The sequence below is a fragment of the Vigna radiata genome, chromosome 4 (genome assembly GCF_000741045.1).
Source record: "Vigna radiata var. radiata cultivar VC1973A chromosome 4, Vradiata_ver6, whole genome shotgun sequence".
Classification (NCBI taxonomy): domain Eukaryota; kingdom Viridiplantae; phylum Streptophyta; class Magnoliopsida; order Fabales; family Fabaceae; genus Vigna; species Vigna radiata.
Genome location: NC_028354.1, coordinates 17,697,564 through 17,718,269, shown reverse-complemented (window position 1 = coordinate 17,718,269; position 20,706 = coordinate 17,697,564). Strand labels below are relative to the sequence as shown.

At 32.9% G+C, this 20,706-nt stretch overlaps 3 protein-coding genes across 7 annotated transcripts; 2 read left to right on the top strand and 1 right to left on the bottom strand.

Annotated features, from left to right (window-relative positions):
- Positions 1 to 5,444: 5,444 nt before the first annotated feature.
- Positions 5,445 to 9,302, top strand: LOC106759158 (SNF1-related protein kinase catalytic subunit alpha KIN10). Of its 4 annotated transcripts, none has more exons than XM_014642173.2 (7): positions 5,445 to 5,661; positions 6,923 to 6,978; positions 7,229 to 7,426; positions 7,799 to 7,980; positions 8,074 to 8,256; positions 8,466 to 8,597; positions 8,936 to 9,302. In XM_014642173.2, exons 1-7 carry the CDS (start codon positions 5,552 to 5,554, stop codon positions 9,071 to 9,073), a joined length of 999 nt encoding a protein of 332 aa, XP_014497659.1. In that variant the 5' UTR covers positions 5,445 to 5,551; the 3' UTR covers positions 9,074 to 9,302. The 4 variants fall into 4 exon arrangements, with proteins under 4 accessions (XP_014497659.1, XP_014497660.1, XP_014497661.1 ...); XM_014642175.2 differs by lacking the exon at positions 6,923 to 6,978 and adding an exon at positions 6,979 to 7,058 and having other exon boundaries at positions 5,540 to 5,661; XM_022780013.1 differs by having other exon boundaries at positions 5,546 to 5,661; positions 6,918 to 6,978.
- On the top strand, positions 5,533 to 17,422 carry LOC106759157 (SNF1-related protein kinase catalytic subunit alpha KIN10). Of its 2 annotated transcripts, none has more exons than XM_014642171.2 (11): positions 5,533 to 5,661; positions 12,996 to 13,193; positions 13,494 to 13,678; positions 13,761 to 13,943; positions 14,088 to 14,219; positions 14,657 to 14,842; positions 15,085 to 15,174; positions 15,242 to 15,325; positions 16,017 to 16,157; positions 16,403 to 16,645; positions 16,929 to 17,422. In XM_014642171.2, exons 2-11 carry the CDS (start codon positions 13,004 to 13,006, stop codon positions 17,040 to 17,042), a joined length of 1,548 nt encoding a protein of 515 aa, XP_014497657.1. In that variant the 5' UTR covers positions 5,533 to 5,661; positions 12,996 to 13,003; the 3' UTR covers positions 17,043 to 17,422. The 2 variants fall into 2 exon arrangements, with proteins under 2 accessions (XP_014497657.1, XP_014497656.1); XM_014642170.2 differs by lacking the exon at positions 5,533 to 5,661 and adding an exon at positions 10,363 to 10,562.
- Positions 17,423 to 17,589: 167 nt separating this feature from the next.
- Positions 17,590 to 20,091, bottom strand: LOC106758464 (ethylene-responsive transcription factor ERF118-like). Its single transcript, XM_014641384.2, has one exon. It carries the CDS (start codon positions 19,724 to 19,726, stop codon positions 18,506 to 18,508), a length of 1,221 nt encoding a protein of 406 aa, XP_014496870.1. The 5' UTR covers positions 19,727 to 20,091; the 3' UTR covers positions 17,590 to 18,505.
- Between the last annotated feature and the right edge of the window lie 615 nt (positions 20,092 to 20,706).

Genomic DNA, 20,706 nt, shown 5'->3' with positions numbered 1-20,706 from the left:
AATATTTAGGGTTAAATATGATTTTAGTCCTTAAACTATAAAGCAAATTTGTTTTTAGTTTCTTTTTCAAATTTTGATATACTTTGATCATTGTCTTTAAGGAAACTATCGTCCTCCAAAATAAACACTGTTAAAATTAGTCTGAGTTGGTGGATTGCCATGTTATTTTTTCTTTTTCTGACACTGAATCAAACCAAACCACATGCCCAACAAGGGCACCCTAATCTGCCAAGCCAACCCACATCCAGAGACTCCACGACCAGCCGCTACAACACTCCGACAGCACCCACCAGTGACACCACCATTGACTCCACTCATGCAACCACCACGAGGAACCTAGAACCGCGAGAAGAGACCCAAAATGCAGATAAAAAATCCAAAATTCATTCAAACTCTAGCCTTCTAAATCGCATCATCAAGAACACAAGAAATTTTCCAAAAACAGAGCCCAAACTGCAAAAATCAGAAACCCAAAATCCTCAATTCAATTCATGACCATCAATCTGCATAGAAGATTAGATGAATCAATGACAACCTTAAATCATAGAATCAAAACTCCAAAATTCTCATTTCCAACCTTAGCCCCGTCACGAGTCCAAAACTTGTGAAAGAATAGAAATCCAATTCGTACCACACCCAAAGTCACAAACCAAACGCGATTTCACTTTGTCGTGAAGCCATTGGAACTCATCGTCGAGAAGAAAGCGTTGCGAACTATAGGTCCAATGCCTCACCGCCACCAAGCCACACAACGCCAGAACCGTCTCCTACTTGCATAAATCGCAACCAAAGACTAAAAAAAAAGAAAGAGAAATTTATGTTTTCCCCTGCCGCGAGAATCAGAACTAGAAAGAATATGGAAAGAAAAAGAGAGTTTCAGGACCCAAGACCAGAGAACGAGACTAAGGACAATGCTTCCCTTGTGAGCAAACCAAACCAGAAAAGAGGAAGGAGAAAGGGTGTCTCCCTTTTCTAACCCGCGACCTCCTTTGAACGAGAAAGGAGAGAAACCCCCTTATGTTCAGCGTCACATGCAAGGAGAGAGGGAGAGGGAGGGAGAGGGAGAGAAGAATCAAAAGATTGACTTAGTGTCAAAGAAACAATGACGTGATAATTCGTTAGCCACCCCAACTTCTTTTTAAAGTCGTTGATTTTGGAATACGAAAAATTATGAGAAGAATCAAAATATATCAAAATTTGAAAAAAAAACTAAAAATAAATTTGTTTGATAATTTAAGAATTAAAAACATATTTAATCCACATTTATAACTTATTTATAACTTGTTTCAACATTATACGAAAATCATATTTTAATACCACCTATATTAATTTATGATTATCCTAATTGTATAATTATTTTTTATTAGCATAAGATTTAAGATTTTAAGTATTGTATTAAGCTATATAAATACTTAAATTCTTAAATGGTATGTTAATCAAATTAAGACAAAAATACCTAAAAGATTAAACAACTTCGCCTTAATTACACCGTCGAAACTACTGTTAGTATATTGTAATATTACGTAACATCGTAGGAAAGTGTCATGTGTTTTGATTGGTTTAAATAGTTTACACATTAATTCGAAAAAAAAATATATTAAATAATTTATAAAAAAAAATACGTACTTTCAAATCAATATTTGTTTCCGTGTCCCTGTGACCTTAATCTTAGGTTCGTCATTTCCAAAGTTCCAACCTCCATTAACACCCTGGTGAGACTTTCTCTTCCATTTTCAATTCTTTCTCTTTCTATGATTCTTATCACAAATTTTATTTATTGGTCTCTCTCAATCACTGTAAGTGAATGTTAATTTGATCAAATACTATATTTTGCTTTGTTTCTTCAATATTTTTTCTTGTAGATTTCAGAAATGGATGGAGGAACAGAAGAAGATAGTGTTGCAGGCATGGACATGTTTTTGAAAAATTATAAATTTGAAAAAACAGATGGCTTTGTATCCATGTCGGGCAAGATAAAAATTGCAGAACTGTATTGACTGGGGAGAAGGTCATCATCCAGATCCTTAAACGTGCCAAGATAAACAACATGAAAATGGAAGAACAAGGTTTATATTGTGTTTCGGTCGGGTTTGGAGGTCCCTTATAACATTCCTGACGGGGACTTGCTGGAGGTCGAACGATCATCATGGTCCTCTTCAAACTCAAGGTTGTTCGTTCTATCTCCTTCCTTCTTCTCCAAGCCAGGCGGGGGCGGGTACCTACCAAAGGCACTCCGACGCTAAAGTCAGTAAAAGTGACCGAACGGTCGTCAATATAAGGAATGCATATAGTGTGCATAATATATATCGTGGTCCAAAATCATACCTGAGACCTTTATTTATACTAGTTGTAATGGGCTTTTACCTTTCGTGGGTCTGATGACGACCCAATCACACCTTAACCTCCATTAGGGGCTTTAATGAACTATTATCGTTTATAATATATCCATGTGGTCGACCTGCTGGTTCGTCGACCCAGATGGTCGCCTTGGTAGTTGGTCGGCCTGGATGATCGGCCTGGTGGTTGTCGACCTAGAAGATCGGTCTGGTGGTTGGTTGACCTGGAAGATCGACCTGGTGACTCGGATGGTCGGCCTAGTGGTCGGCCTAGATGATCGGCCTGATGGTTAGTCGACCCAGATGGTCGGCCTGGTGACCCGAATGGTCGACCTGGATGATCGGCCTGATGACCCGGATGATCGACCTGGTGACCCGGATGGTCGACCTGGTGGTAGACCCAGATGGTAGGCCTGGTGATCTGAATGGTCGGCCTGGATGATCAGCCTGATGACCCAGATGATCGGCCTAGTGATGCCTAGGTCCCCGGGATACTATACGATACATATTGTTTTTTGTTTACTCATTAATATATTATTAATTATATTTAAGATTTTTTCCCCTTCTTTTTCTGAAATTTTGCTTTGTGGAATTAATATATTGATGTATAAATATAGGTACAGTATATATAACACACAATTGATTCATATTTTTTTAAAAATAAAATATATTTATGTTGTTATTAACATTTTTAATAATAATGGTTAACTGTGAGACTTGAAATCAAGATATTATATAAACATAATTTGTAAAAATTCTTCATAAAAAAATTTACATACATAAATCTTAATTTACAAAAAACATTTATTTATTTTTATCTGAAAGTGTTTGCATATAATTATCTAAATACTAAAGAATTTTTATTTTATGTTTTTATATACAAACAGCTTTAGAATTCACTCTCGAAGAATTTACCAAATGTTTTTTTAATCGTTATATAGATAGAATGATGGATATGATGAAAAGTAAGAGCAAAGTTGATAATATTAAGACAGATTAATAATAATATATTAATTATTTAATAAAAAGTGGATTTTAAATTTAATTTAACTTTTTAAAATCAATTTATAAAATAAGATTTACATTAAATGATTTTATCTTTTATTAACAGGAGACTTCTAACATTTTATTTTCTTCAAACTGTGTTGCAGTGAAATTAGAACTTGAAGTTTTAAAATTGCTGAATCATCCTCGCATTATAAAACTCCATGACGTGATAGAAACTCCAACTGACATACGTGTTGTTATGGAGTATGCTTTTAGACAGCTCTTTGATTACGTAATGGAAAAGGGAAGGTTAGAAGAAGACGAAGCTCGTAATATTTTTCAGCAGGTAAGACATTTTGAATCCGAAAATGTTTAACTGAAGAAAAAAACACATTTTTAAAATGTTTGGCACTTTAATTCAATTTTAAAAATGTTTAGATTTAAATTTTTTTAACTAAATTTTATTAAATTTATTTATCGTCTCAAAAAGTATTATAGAATAAGGTTTTTATAATTAACACATTTTTTTAATATTAATTGAAAAACATATATTTAAAATCTAAAATGAAATTAATAAGATTTGGTTGAAAAAGTTAAATCTACATATTTTTAAAATAAGAGATGAAATTAGTCTAAAGTATTAAAAAAGTAATTTTAATTTTTACTAAAAATTAAATATTCAAAAATACATTTAACTTGTGATTTGAATTATGTTAGTTTAAAGAAGATTTAATAATTAACTCTTCTTCTTCCTATACAGGAAGTGCTTTTCAGTCTTCCATGTTACCTATCTCCAGAAGCTAGAGATTTGATATCAAAGATGCTTAATGAACCTATGAAAAGGATAACAATATCTGAGATCCAACAACACCCATGGTTACAACTTCATCTTTAACCTAACACAATAGATTTTTTACAAAGGGCTTTTGTAGATTATATTAAGTAAATATGTTAAGTAGGTTCTTTCATGCTAATAAATCTTGATTTGGATGTGGAAAAAAAAAATCATGCATTTGTATTTATATAAGATTTTAGTAATGTCATGTTTATTAAAAGTTTAAGACTACAAAGTTATACCATTATTAATTACTAATATATATTTTGTCATTTCTTTAAAGTTCTTAGATGAATTTAACGAAAAATCACAAAGTAACGCTCAGATAACTTACAAAATATTGACTGTTCTCACACATCAACGCAAGACTTTTCAATGTACTTTCTTCTCAGTTGCATATTTTCCAGGAAAACTTCTCAGAAAGTTACCCATCCCAAAATTATGAATTAGGCTACCGAAAAGCAAATGCATTTGTTGATATGAGTAGTCAAATTAATTTCTTTAAGCTATCCTTTAACCGTATAGTCCCATACCTGTACAGTTTCTAAATCATTCTCATTCCGGTGTATGTTCGATTCGACCATGTGTCCCTTCCACTGGAAGCCTGCCAAGAACCGCTCCTTATCCGTACCTCTTGTACCGACGATCACTCTCCACCATCATCAGTACCCGAGTGTCACAACTTAGCCTCCTAATCTTCACATTATTTGAATAGGAGGGATGGTTCTAAGAAAATTTAGTTATGTTAATATTAATGGTAGAACATCCTAACAACTAATTATATTTATAATAATACTCAGAAATTTAACTGACTTAAAATATAAAAGATTTTTTTTTTTATAAATTTATTATTTTAAATTTTTGAAAAAATAGTATAAGTAAATAAATTAAATTGATATTTTATTTATATCACTCCGGTGAAATTTTCAAAAGAGAATATTACATTTTTATCTACAAAAACTTTACATGTTTAAGGTTTTGACCACACATCTCATCAAAATTATATTAACATGTTAATATCGAAAACTTTTTATATGTAAAAACTTTATCATCTTATAATATAAAGAAAAATATTTTTTTAATAATTATGATTATTCCGTTTTAAATATATTTTTAAAAATAAATATAAATTAAGGATAATAACACGTCATTTTTTAAAAATTGTTAAAAAAAAAAATAAAGTATCAAAATACTAGTATAAAAGAGATAAATTCTAATTGGAAAACCTCACTTATTTCTTCGTTAGCATGGGTAATATGGTAATAACGCTTAAAAATAGATGTTTTAGAATTAGACTCCAACGATTATTCAAAGCATCTGAGATTGAAAACGCAACGTCCTTTGTCGCGTAATAGCATCGCTGACGGAGATGCATACATAGAAGGAGAAAGCGATGCTTTGTTCCTCTTTTGTTCTTCCTCTTTCCAATCTTCAATTTCAGGGTTCCTTTAATCTCAACGTTCCTCTTCAATCTCAAGCTCCGTTCACTCCAACACCACTACGGTGAGCCTTTTCCCTTCTCTATCCTCAAACGATAAAAGAACATGAAAGATGATCTGGTGCTACTGTATTGTTATATATATTTTTCAGTTTTTTCTGTTCATTCCTGCTAAATTTTTTAGTAGCTCATTCTTTTCCTATATAAAAAATTTTATTTTATAATTAATGGTTATTAATACTTCACAACAGTGCTTTTGCCTTCTTATGTATTGCAGCTATTGTGCTGCTTTTGTGGTAGAATCAGTGTGGATTGTGCTGAGATTAAATCTTATCTCTAAACTAATGTATCTCAACTCTCTTCTCTTCTCTCTGCCAACAAGACCTGTAGTCTGTTTCTACCTTGTCTTGTATCATATCTGGCCATCTTCTGCCATTGACTTTCTATTATTGATTATTAATGTCCTGAATTGAGTAATTTATCATTTTCCGATAGTGATGTGTATATCGTATACATTTTATAAACCTGCATAAAAAATATCAGAATAGTGGCCATCCTATTATCACACCTAGTTCAGCTGGTTTGTGCCGCAATCTGGAATTGATAATGGTGTTTGTGACTAGATGTGTCCACTTGAATCTGGTCTCTGTTTTCTTTTTTATTTACAGCATATTGTGTTGAGTTTCTCAGTTTTTTTTTTGGTCTGTTTTATGTTCAAAGTATCAGCGATGCCTGAACTCAAGTGTTCTGTACCCTTCAAAGTTCTGATTCTGATTCCCATATGTTGCTAGACTTTTATCTTTAACTTGTGTGTTTAACTTAAAATTATGACTTTTGACTATTGGTATAACTTATAAGTATGCTGAATGTCTGGTACCTTTTTCGGTATTTATGTGTGGATTTAAGGGATTCATCTCTCCTCGTGGGATGAGGATTTGTTGTTTGTTTTGTTTATATACATCAAAGATAAATTATTTAGCATTGTAAATATAATCTTCAAAAGTATTAGTCATCCTGCTTTCCGCTATCCTGCCACAGCAGTTTTGGGGATAGTTGCTCCATGCTGCTATATGAGATCATTAACTATGTTATAATATAAAACTGTCAAATTTTTTCATATAATACAATTAATCAGGATCTCATTTTTTTATTGCAACAATTATTGAGGCAATTGTTCTCAATTACAATGATCTCTATCCTTTTTTCCCAAGCAATGTTGCCTTCATGTGAAGTATATGAGTCTTGGTGTACCCATTTGCTGGTATTTTAGTTAACAGTACTTAAAAGTTTTAGCTGCTGCTGAGACTTTATAGTCTTTTAGTGTAGGTTGCACAATGGGAGCCATTCCTGTTTATTCTCTGAACCCCTCCTTCATTTTAAAGGTTGGTTTGGATTGGATTATCAATCCCTTGCCCTCGAAGAAAAGTGCAGCTGGGGTGACATTTGGATTTGTACTTGAGCTGTAAACCCTTGTGACTGCTCATGGATGATTTTGCTTGTTCCTCCCTTCCTTCTACTATTCTTTTTGATGTTTTTATCTGAAGTAGATTTCAATATCATTTCCATTTTATGCTTGGATATACTTTTACTGGCATGACTTTTATGTTGATTCTTCCACAAATTTCACTATAGATTTAGAAATGGATGGACCAGCTGGCCGAGGTGGTACTGGCCTCGACATGTTTGTACCAAATTATAAATTGGGAAAAACTCTTGGGATTGGATCTTTTGGCAAGGTGAAAATTGCAGAACATGTATTGACTGGTCATAAGGTTGCAATCAAGATCCTAAATCGGCGCAAGATAAAGAACATGGAAATGGAAGAAAAAGGTTTGTTATTTCTTATCAATAAATTTCAATCATATAATTATCTAAATACTAAAGAATTTTTATTTTATGTTTTATATACAAACAGCTTTAGAATTGTGTTCACTCTCGAAGAATTTGCCAAATGTTTGTTTAATATATTTACTTTTATATAGATAGTATGATGAATATGATTAAAAGTAATAGAGAAATTGATAATATTAAGACAGATTAATAATAATATATTAATTATTTGTTAAGAGGTGGATTTTAAATTTAATTTTTTAAAATTAATTTATAAAATAATATTTACATTTAATGATATTATGAAATGATTTTATTTTTTCGTTAACGTGAGACTTTTAACATTTTTTTTTTCTTCAAACTGTGTTGCAGTGAAATTAGAACTTGAAGTTTTAAAATTGCTCAATCATCCTCGCATTATAAAACTTCATGAGGTGATAGAAACTCCAACTGACATATGTGTTGTTATGGAGTATGCTTGTAGAGAGCTTTTTGATTACGTAATAGAAAAAGGAAGGTTAGAAGAAGACGAAGCTCGTAATATTTTTCAGCAGGTAAGACATTTTGAATCTCTCTCAAAGTTGTACAAATTATAAGGAAAAACTTGAGTTAATACTATTTTTAATTCTTTTATTCTTTGAGAGTAGATAATCTCAGGAGTGGAGTATTGTCACAATAAGATGGTGGCTCATAGAGATTTGAAACCTGAAAACATACTTTTGGACTTCAATTGTGATGTCAAGATAACTGGTTTTGGCTGGAGCAACATCATGCATGCTGGTTACTTTCTTAAGACAAGTTGTGGAAGCCCTAACTATGCAGCTCCTGAGGTTTTAAATTTTATGATCTGATTGTTTCTACATAAAACACCCTTTTCAACACACTTTATTATTAATTCAAATTTAATATTAAAAAATAAAAATGGTCAATAACAAGATGTTTAATTAAGTATGAATTATTAAGATGAATTTATTAAATAATAGAATGTGCTGGTAGCGTGCTATTTATTGGTTACTTTTTGTTGGTTGAAATTTCACAGGTTATATGTGGAAAATTATATACTGGACCCGAAGTTGATGTATGGAGTTGTGGTGTAGTTCTGTATTTTATTCTTTGTGGATTTCTACCTTTTGACGATGAAAACATTCCAAATCTCTTCAACAAAATAAAGGTATTTCTAATTTTATAGTTATTGATTGATATAAACTTTTACATAAATATTACTTTTTTAAAGATTAATTATGTTTTTATCTCATAATTTTTAGTAAAAATTAGAATTAGTTTTTTTTTTTGAAATTTTGATTTAATTTACTCTTTCAATTTTAAAAATGTGTTTGAAACTTTAAATAAATTTTACAAAATTTAATTAAAATAACTAAATTAATACAAAGTTTGACTAGGGATTAATTCAAATTTTTATTGAAAATTAAAAGATAAAAACATATTTAACTTTTCTTTAATGATCTTAGCTTAAAGAAAAATTAATAATTAACTCTTCTTCGTATATAGGGAGGGGTTTTCACCATTCCATGTTACCTATCTCCTGGAGCTAGAGATTTGATATCAAAGATGCTTGATGTGGAACCTCTCAAAAGGATAACAGTATCTGAGATCCAACAACACCCATGGTTGCAACTTCAACTTTAGCCTAACAAATTAGATACAATGTATATTGTTGCCCATTTCTACAAAGGGTAGATTATGTTAAAAGTAAATTGGGTTAAGTAGGTTCTTTTATGCTAATAAATCTTGATTTGGATGTGGAAAAAAATCATGCATTTGTATTTATGTAAGATTGTAGTAGGTGTCATGTTTATTAACCGTTTAAGAATACAAAGTTATACCATTATTAATTACTACTATACATTTTGTCCTATGTTTAAAGTTCAAAGATGAATTTAAAATGTAATTGCAATAATATATACTTTTTTTTTTCTATAGTGAGTACATTCTCTTTTATTTTTTTCATTCCACAAGTAAATAGGTACTCAACTTATCCTCGTAAACTTTACTATTTCCAAATACTCCATGAAGAAATTATAAACAACTTAGGCTCTAGTTTTTGCATTATTTGAATCGTAGTGGTGGTTCTAAGAAACTCTAGTTATGTAATGCATATATAGTTTAATAAAGGTTATTGGTAGAACATCCTATAAAGTAATTATATTTACAATAATACTCAGAAAATGAATTGAGTTAAAATATTATAGTTATATAGTGTGATCGTACAGACAACATATTGAAATCTCAAAAGAGTCCATTGTCTAGTTGAGGGGTTGAGTTAAACAAAAATTCATGATAAGGATGATGATTATAAAACTAAACAATATTATTACAATAAAATTGTAATTAGATTAATGTAAATAAGAAGTCTATTATAAAATTTATAAATAAAAGTGAGGTATTATGATAGTTTGATTATATTTAATATGCATTTTGTTCCTGAAAGTAATTTAACACTAAAAAACACATAGTAGAAGAGAAACTTTAACTTAAGCTTTGAATTAGAAAAACGAAAGGAATTGACTTTGACCAACCAATCGAAACAGTACTAAATAATAAAAAAGTATTTTCTTTTTATAAATTTATTATTTTAAAATTTTAGACAAAAATAATATTATGTAAATAAATTAAATTGATATGGTGATTTTTTTTTTAAAAAGAAAAAAATACATTTTTAACTACAGAAACTTTACATGTTTAAGGTTTTGACACATCTCATCAAAATTATATCAACAGGTTAATATTGAAAAATTTTTATATGTGAAAATTTTTGTAGGTATTATAATTCAATCAGCATATAGTATAAAAGAGATAACTTTAATTGTAAAAGATTCTCTTGTTGGAAAAAATCAACTTGCTCACTTATTTCTTCGTTAGCATGGGTAATATGGTAATAACGCTTAAAAATAGATGTTTTAGAATTAGAATCCAAGGATTAGCCGAAGCATCTGAGATTGAAACGCACCGTCTTTTGTCGCGTAATAGCATCGCTGACGCAGATGCAAACATCGAAGGAGAACGCGATGCTTTGTTCCTCTTTTGTTCTTCCTCTTTCCAATCTTCAACTTTAGGGTTCCTTTAATCTCAACGTTCCTCCTCAATCTCAAGCTCCGTTCACTCCAACACCACTAGGGTAAGCCTTTTCCCTTCTCTATCCTCAAACCATTCTCTCTCTTTTTCTCTCTCTCTCTCTCGCCCTCTCCGTTAATTTCGCTTTTCTTTTTGTGCTAAGATTATTCTTCTCTTTACTGTTGGGAACATAAATAAGCGCTTTCGATCGGAAGTTTGCCAATTTCCAGATTTCAGATTCTGGATTGCGTTGCGTGTGGATAACAAATGGCTACCATTGCTTAGATTTTTTTTTTCTCGTTGAATTGTTCAGAGATTATTATATAAATTTAAATTATAGTTTTAATATTATGTTGATTTCCATATTCTTTTTATATTTTAATGAATTATATTATTGTTTTCTTCATGATGTATTACTGTTATTGTTATAACTTCTATCAGTTTTCAGCTTCTGTTTCCTGTGATTACCGTTACTATTATGATATGTACATCCATTACTTTTGGAGAAGTCAATGCCTTGTACACTTCCAATAAAGTGGAACATTAGCTGGTGTTTAGTGGTGATGTCAACGTCTGAAAAAATCTGTTGTTGTTAAGCTTGTAGTAGCTTGTTCGTGGTTGGAAAGATTGAAAAACAGTCAAGTTAAAGGTGCACCTAAGGTAAGGCAGCAGAATGGGTCAATGAGGCACATAGTGTGTCTTTTATGCTTTGTGTCTGTTGCTAGAATACCATAAGAGGCCGCTGATACAACTTGCTAACTGTGTTTAAACACGGTAAAATTGTATGAATGGTAGAAAATAATTCCTCAGTTTCAAAATATTTGTCAGTTCAGAAGTATAGTTTGTTCTAATTGTTTGTCTCCGTAAAAATTCATGGTGGCGTTATTTTTTGTTAATCTGGATTTTATTATTATCAATTTGTATCCCCAATAAGTGGAACGAGAGGTTTTTATCAAAGAAAAGGTCAGTTTAGAGAATTTAGGAATGTTCCCTCAAATTAAGGATAATTAATGACGCTGTTACTTCCTGAGTTTGACCCGGTGGAGTATCTTGATTGTCGATTTAAGTATTTCATAATGATATTCAATACACACACACTCACTCACACACACACATATACACACACACATATACAAACACACATACACACACACATATATATATATACACACACACATTTATATATATATGTATGTATGTATGTATATATATATGTATGTGTATATTGTTGTGTCCTTCATTTTGGAGATTAAAAGTGTGACAGTTTCCATGTCTATGTCAGGTGCTTCATATCTGATCTACAATAAATTAATGATAGTATACGATTCTAGGCCTTGGCCCTAATAATTGTGTGTTGAGATTTTGATCTTGAAATGTTGATGAATCACACAAATCCTACATGAATTGTGCCATCCAGGCAGAACTGGTTGTGCCCCTAGTAATGTCTTCTTTTGTTAAAAAATTGGGTAAAATGAGAGGGAACAGACTGAATTTGATCCCCACTCCGAACCAGGGTGGTCCTCTGTAACTATTCGTGTTTTAACTCATTCTTGTGGTCTCTCCTTCATTTCTTCACCTGTTTTTTGTTACTCCAGAAGAAACAGAGTAAACCACTATTTTTTTCCACCATTTCTTTGTATTTTATTGTGGTGCCTCAGCTCAGCCACTATTTTCCTGCCATGCTGTTATGATTTGGATCTTTGTTTTGGTGCTTTATATGTTGTTTTGTTAGCTATTTGAGTTTGAAATGCTAATAGATGCGTGGGTGTGTTTTGATGTTTTATACATTTCTTTGTGTTAAATTGCTACTAGTGTTATATTTTTTGGTATGAATTTGTGCTTTTAAATGTGTTAGTTTTACACACAATGTTTTATTATTGTTCATACCGTTTATGATATGGGTTGATATTTATTTCAGAAAATAGACCTCCCAATTCATGATTTAAATCCCAACTCTACTACCATGTTAATCCCTGTTGTGCAAAACCGTAGATGCCAATTATTTGAAATGGTGGAAGTAACCAGTTATCCACCTTTGGACTTCTACCAGTGAAAGTATTTGACAGGTTTTAGAAATTAAACAATTAATATTTCATTTTCAGTTTGTACTACAAATAGTGTTGTTTGAGTACTTGATTTGAGTAAAAATTAATGCAAAATACAAAACAGTCAAATATTTTATTGGTTTCTTTCTTTTCTTCAATCTTTTAGTGTAGGTTTCACAATGGGAGCCATCTCTGTTTATTCTCTGAACCCCTCCTTCATTTTAATGGTTGGTTTGGATTGGATTATCAATCCCTTGCCCTCAGAAAAGTGGAGCTGGGGTGACAATTGGATTGTGACTGCTCATGGATGATTTTGCTTGTTCCTCCCTTCATTCTACTATTCTTTTTGATGTTTGCATCTGAAGTAGATTTCAATATACTTTCCATTTTATGATTGGATATACTTTTACGGGCTGATGTTTATGTTGTGTCTTCCACAAATTTGCCTATAGATTTAGAAATGGATGGACAAGCTGGCCGAGGTGGCGCTGGCCTCGACATGTTTNTACCAAATTATAAATTGGGAAAAACTCTTGGGATTGGATCTTTTGGCAAGGTGAAAATTGCAGAACATGTATTGACTGGTCATAAGGTTGCAATCAAGATCCTAAATAGGCGCAAGATAAAGAACATGGAAATGGAAGAAAAAGGTTTGTCATTTCTTATCAATAAATTTCAATCATCATCTAATTGTGATTTTGGTGTTAGATTTTCCAATATTTGCAGCATTTTGCTTTGTATTGTGAATATTGATCAGTAAGGTTCAAGGAATTTTGCATTTTCTAATCCTGTTTTCCTTATATTCTAACGGTGTGGAGTTTGAGGACAAATATTACTGTTTTCCTTATGCTTGAGTATACAAAATTTATGCTTTCTCCTTCTTAATCATTTATTAATTAAATATACTTATCATTTCTTTTCCCCTTTTCTTTTCCCAAAACTTGTTGCAGTGAGAAGAGAAATCAAAATTTTAAGATTATTCATGCATCCTCACATTATACGACTTTATGAAGTCATAGAAACTCCATCTGACATATATGTTGTTATGGAGTATGTGAAGTCTGGAGAGCTCTTTGATTACATAGTAGAGAAGGGTAGGTTGCAGGAAGATGAAGCTCGTAATTTTTTTCAACAGGTAGGATTGTTTACTATTTTGTGTAGTTGAGAAGACAACTTTGTCACACATTATTCAAGCTAATTTCTGATTTTGGAAGCAGATAATCTCTGGTGTGGAGTACTGTCACAGGAATATGGTGGTTCATAGAGATTTGAAGCCTGAGAATTTACTTTTGGACTCCAAATGTAATGTCAAGATTGCTGATTTTGGCTTGAGTAACATCATGCGTGATGGTCACTTTCTCAAAACCAGTTGTGGAAGCCCTAACTATGCAGCTCCTGAGGTTTGAAATTCTTTTTGTAATGAAATACACAGTGATGATGATTATTGTTTTTATTATTGTTGAGGAATGTGTGCATGTGTGGTGTGTTTATGTTGTATCTTGTGATTTGTATTTCTTGGCTGCTAACTTGGTGATTTATCACAGGTTATCTCCGGGAAATTGTATGCTGGACCTGAAGTAGATGTCTGGAGCTGTGGTGTAATTTTATATGCTCTTCTTTGTGGCACTCTTCCTTTTGATGATGAAAACATTCCAAATCTCTTCAAGAAAATAAAGGTATTATTGATATTAATTTTATTTAGTTAATCAATATTATTGATTAATATTAAATAAATAGGTGTTTCCTGCTTTCTCTTCCTTCTTTTGTTTTTAGTGTGAAAACTACCCAGGCCTTGGATATGTGGCTAACTTTCTATGTGTTCAGTTCCTGCTTCTTTTTATGTTTATTTCTGCTATGTGCATTTTCTTTGTCCTTTGCCATTTTTTAATCATTTTAATCTTCTGAAACTTTGCAAATGCAAAGGTTGTATTTTTGAGTTATTTATGTTAATGCAACCTCGTAGGAGTGTTTGAATTAAACATTGGTTGTTTTTAATTCATATTAATATAATTTATATAGTAATTGATCTTTTAGAATCAGATAATCCAAAGCAAATTTATTCTTTAAAAGATATTATCACCAGAGAATTTTTACCTTATGTTGTTTCATGTAGGGTGGGATATACACCCTTCCCAGTCATCTATCACCTAGTGCTAGGGATTTGATACCAGGGATGCTTGTGGTTGATCCTATGAGGAGAATGACCATACCTGAGATACGTCAACACCCATGGTTCCAAGCTCGTCTTCCACGTTATTTGGCTGTGCCCCCACCAGATACACTGCAACAGGCCAAAAAGGTTTATTTTTATATCTTTATGTCATTCTCTTTCCACCTCCATTCTCTATATATAGTTGAGAATAATACTTTTGAAGTGAAAATGCCTGGTTGGAAACCTTGAGTGACTTCACAAGTCTTAAGGGTTCTGATATCTTTTCAGCTACTTTCTGTTTTCAAACTTTTGCACTTCACATTCATACACGTTGGAAACTCTCGTGTGTGTGTATTATAATCAGTCCAAATGATATCATGGTTTTGTAGATTGATGAGGAGATTCTTCAGGAAGTGGTGAAGATGGGATTTGACAGGAATCAATTGATTGAATCCCTTCGGAACAGGATACAAAATGAGGTTTGTGCCCATGTCTTTCTCCTTCTATGTTGCCAGATTATCTCTTACTACCATCCATATATTTCAGGGTACTGTAGCATACTATTTGCTATTGGACAATCGATTCCGTGTTTCCAGTGGTTATCTTGGAGCTGAGTTTCAGGAGTCCATGGTAGGTTTCTTTAAGCTCCCGCACTTTTTTTAATATTTCATAAGTAGTTGGGCTTTATTTTCTGGTTAAGTCATTTAGCTTGATAATGATTCAGAAACGAGACATTTTTCAGAAACAAGATATTATCCCTATGCAAACTGGGCTTTATGCTTGCTTGTGATATGTATTAGTATATGTTTGGCACCTATGTTACGATGAAGGGAAGGGACAGCAGAAAATTGGGTAATTAGATGCTCCAACCGAAGGTTGCATTGGAAATGTGAGAAAAGGGGTGAAGTGAAGGGGGGAGAGCTTTGTAAAGAGCTTTGTGAAGAGCTTTCTAACAAGGTGGGAAAGGGGGAGGAAGAGGTGGGGTTATATAGAATGTAAAGGGTGTAGGGGAAGGGGAGGGGCAGGGTAAACTTGTGGTGGGAGACCAGCTCCTCAATGAGCTACTCTGGTCCTGGGTTTGGTTCTTGTAATACGATTTTCATCACACTGATCTCAGTGTTTTCTGTAATTTAAGTGTGGTTTCTATCATTTTAACCTTGAAATTAAGTATGTCTTTCTAGCCTGAGTTTGGTTCTTTGTGGATTTATAATAATGGAATGGAACCGTAAGTTACTCGATATTATATTTCTTTAGGTGTTTCCATTTAAAACTGAATCCTATGCAAAGCTCATTAGTTTTGGGTTTATATTGTTTTTGCTAGGATTCCAGTTTTAACCAAATGCATTCCAGTGAAGTTGCTTCTTCAGTTGTTGGACAACGCTTTCCAGGCTATATGGATTATCCAGGAGTAGGATCGAGGCCACAATTCCCTGTTGAAAGGAAATGGGCCCTTGGACTTCAGGTACGACAGTATCACCCATGGTGATGTTGCTGTTTGAGAGGAATTAGTTGGATGTCCCTGTTTAACTTGTCTGTGTTGTATTTTAGACAATTTATTTCCTCTCTGGATATATTGCAGTTGTGAAGAACTAGCAAGTGTTTATACTTTATATCAAACGGTGTCTGATTTTTTGTAATAGTTGCCATCTTAAAAAATGTAGTTTGATGTCGTGTTGGTAGTTACTATTGTTCATTATCTTGTGACAGTCTCGAGCCCATCCTCGAGAAATAATGACTGAGGTCCTTAAAGCTTTGCAAGAGTTAAATGTTTGTTGGAAGAAAATTGGACACTACAACATGAAGTGCAGATGGGTTGCTGCCATTCCTGGTCATCACGATGGAATGGTTAACAATAATGTGCACAGTAACAACCATTACTTTGGAGATGATTCCAACATTATTGAGAACGATGCTGTTTCTACTGCAAACGTGGTCAAATTTGAAGTTCAGGTAATTTAGCTTTAGAACCATAATGTTTCACATAATGTGATATAGAAAAAAAAAATGTTCTATGGCATCTGTAATGACGGATTTTCTCTGATACTCGGATGATTAGTCTCCCTTGCTAAATTACGGCCAAAGATGAACCGCAAAAATAGAAAAACCGAAAGAGTCATCTTTTCATTTTCCTTCCCTCACTCGATGTTTAAATCATTGCTGTTTTTTGATTACAACTAATTCATCTCTTGTATTATTCCAGAATATTCTCTAATTCTTACGTTCACTTTCACAGCTTTACAAAACTCGGGAAGAAAAGTATCTGCTTGATCTTCAAAGGGTGCAGGGTCCACAGTTTCTTTTCTTGGATCTGTGTGCTGCCTTCCTTGCACAGCTTCGCGTCCTCTAGAGCAAAGAGCTTAGGATCACAAGAGACTTAAATAAGCCTTGTGTTCTATGTGAATAAGCTTTCATTGTACATATAAGTATCTTTTCTGTCCGAGCGTATCCTCTGATACCCGTTTTTCTATGGGTAAACATTATAAGGAGTCAATCCTAAATATGGGATTTGCTTCTTTAACAATGGTGTTGGACTAGCTGTTCCTATCTCTTGGTCGTTTAATTTCATGGGAAAAGCTAAATAGCCCCTAACTGACAGTATGTGTATGGTTTTCAACCAAGTGCTGTAAATGACTGTTGCTATCTGGAAGGGATGCCTAGGCTGCCTATAACTTTTGCAGATTAGCCTTGTTTTCTTATAAATCTAATTTCACATTACCCTTGTATGAATGCAACCTCCTATCAGACTGGTACTGAGAATTTAAATTTTCCAATATCACTGTGCCCTAGCATTTTGAAGCATTTTACTTGTCCGAGATCTTTTCGATGGAGATTGATTCATAATATTCAGATTTTATAATTTTGAATAATATTGTGGATCACGATATCTGAAGTAAAAGAATTGGGTATTGTGTAATTTAGAATTTTTTTTATTTAGGTAATTAGGAAAAGACTTGGTTATGCAATTCGCAATTATTTTTTATATTTTAGTTCCACAATTTAGATTGGTTAAAAATTCGAAAATGGATTCGGGATCTTACAAATGTTGGAACCTTAGCTATACTTAATTTTATATAACATGCCTTGGAAGAATATATTCATCCAAAAAGTAATGAAACAGTAGTATTAGGAGGAGGATGAATGCCTTCATGGCAAATTAATTTTTAATTTATATCACTCAGGGTCATAAGCTTCATATTATGTTACAAGTTTCTATAAAATTCAAAATATAAATTTATTACTCTAAAATTATATAAATCGAACTGAAAACACTAGAAGAAGACATGTCTCTCTTACACCACATGCATGTAACTTCCTTCAAGTTAAAAATCAAATAGCCGATTAGTCAATCCGAAAGTAAAAAATGGTTTACAGATTACTCAATATAAAAATATTATTACGTTAGATAATTTGAAATTGTTTTAATCAGATTGTGCAATTTACAACATATCCTCTTCTAGCCACAAATTATACCATCTTAAAGGCTCGACCCCTCTACTTTCATGGTTCTTATAAAATGGAAAGGGCATACTATTCATTTTCTAAAATTGATGAAGTGCAGGAAAAAAAAATCATAAATAATGGGATGCAGGAAGAAAACACCATTTTGAAAGAAATCATCAAGATATGTAGCCCACTTGTTTGATTTTTAGACCCTTAGGGGTTGTTTGTTTGGAAATATGAGCTAAGGAAATATGATTTCAGAAATAAATAACTACACATTATTTACTATAATATATTTTTCATTTCATAAATCCGATTTTACCGTACATGTTACATAGAATATTTCATTGTTACATAAATGAATGGTAGCTAGTTAACACAACAAACAGTAGGAAGATCAAGTGAATTCCATAGTAACAGTTCATCATCAATACTGGATGAAAAAGAGGGTGAAGAGCAATCCATGCCAACTGATGTTTGTGTCTCTTTCCTATCCATTGCTTCTATGTGTTCTTCATTCTTCTCAATAACCTCAATTTTGTTTTTGCTGCAAGCCATCTTGAGGTTGGTTAGTTCATTAGAAATACAAACCTCACTTCTATGTTTGTTTCCTGATTCAACTTTCAACTTCAAGCATTCAGGTATTCCATTGAAGGCATAGAGGGAAGCTGAAAACTTCCTCTCATATTTCATTCTCTTCAAGACTTCTCTAAACATTGGAGGCTCATCACCACAGTTTTCAGCCTCCAGCTGCTCCTCAATCTCTTCAGTGATCTCAAAAAGTGAATAATGATAACTGGATGGAACAACATTGTCTAGGAACTGAAAATCCTGAGCACTCAAATCAGTTCCTTCTTCACTGTCTTCCTCTCTTTCCCCTCCTGAATTTACATCAGCACTTGATGTTTGTGTCACACTGTTGAAGTCAAATTCCATTTCCATTTCTTTTTCGTTTTCCCTGCAATCATCATTCTCATTCAAACATGATTCAAGACTATTTGTGATGCAATCAATTTGTGCACTGTCATTACTAAACTCATTGTTGTTTGTGCTGTAATCTTCAGGGTCATTAAGGAAATCGGAGAATTGGTCCAATGTGAAATATGTTGACTCATTTCCATGTACATCTTCTTGTTGGCTTTGTTGCTGGTTGATTATAAGAGATGTGGAGGAGGAAGATGAAGAAACAGTGCAAGGCTTTGTTCTAGTGTCATTCCTTGCTTTGAGCCTTTGAAGGAGGAGATTGGTAATCTTTGAGGGAAGAGCAGGAGTAGAGGAAGATTGATAACCGGGCCAGAAGTTTGTTCTAGTATTTGCACCTCGAAGAAGACATGCAGCCTCATCATAGGCTCTTGCAGCTTCCTCAGCTGTATCAAAGGTTCCTAGCCAAACTCTTATCTTCTGAATTGTATCCTTTATCTCAGCCACCCATCTTCCGGAAGGCCTTTGCCTCACCCCAACAAATCTCTTCCTCAATTTCCTGCCACTTCCTAGTGCAGCAGCTTCCTTCATCACCTCATCCCATGCCATGGTTTCATCAGATAAATTTCTCTCTTTACCTTCTTCAGAAGCCTTTCTCTTCCTTGCCATTTTCCTGACAAGTTAAACTGCTTGCCTCCTTTTGTTTTCTTATGCTTCTAAGTGCTTCTTTTAAGGTACCGAGCTTGGTTTTGCTGTGAATTTTTGGTGCTTGTTTAGGCTTTTATAAGGAGGGGTAGTGTGGTGAGTGAAACTTTGGAATAGTTCAGTTTTTAGAGGTGAACAGGTCACACACTGATATTGGTTCCATTTGTTTGTTTCTTTATAATTTAGGCTTTATACTGAACATTTGGCAGCTTCTCAGACTTTGTAACTGCTGCAAGCTGGTTGGATATGGATAAAGGGTATTTATATTTCACTTTCTGTGAACATATATAAGAATTCAAATATGTTTTATGCTCTAGTGCTAGCTTGAACTGGTCGTTGCTACATATTAAGACTATATTTGATTTAGTATCTATTTTAAGATTATGATTTTCACGCTGTCCATTTGCTCTTTCTGGCAAATTTTTCTAGACATAAAGGAGATTTCAGACATAATAACTACGCGGCATTTTGTCAAGAAAAGATAGAACAGAAAAGAAAAATCCCGTGTAGTCAAAATCTATGAACTGAGATGCAGAAACCGTAGGTAGTTGCAGTTGGCGTTTGGATTATAGCTTGGAATCAGTTTTTAGTTATTCAAATGATTTTACATTGTTGTGTTATCAAATTTTGATTGATCAATAATTGTGTCATCTTCTGATGTTTTTATCTGCAAACTTCTTACAAATACATTTATTTTTTCTTATCGTCACTATACAAATATTCAGGAAGTTGGGTCCCAAAAACTTGTCTTAAATTTGATCACAAGATCATTAAACATTATAATGTGTCTTAACAAATATTCATGGTTTGTTTTTCTTAGACAGTTGTAAGGAACAGAATAAAATGTTCTTTAGGACAAAGTTTGGCCCATTTGGACTTATTTTATCTGTCTTGACTCAGCAAGAATAAAAATTGTCTCAACAGAAACTGGCAACAAATATGAA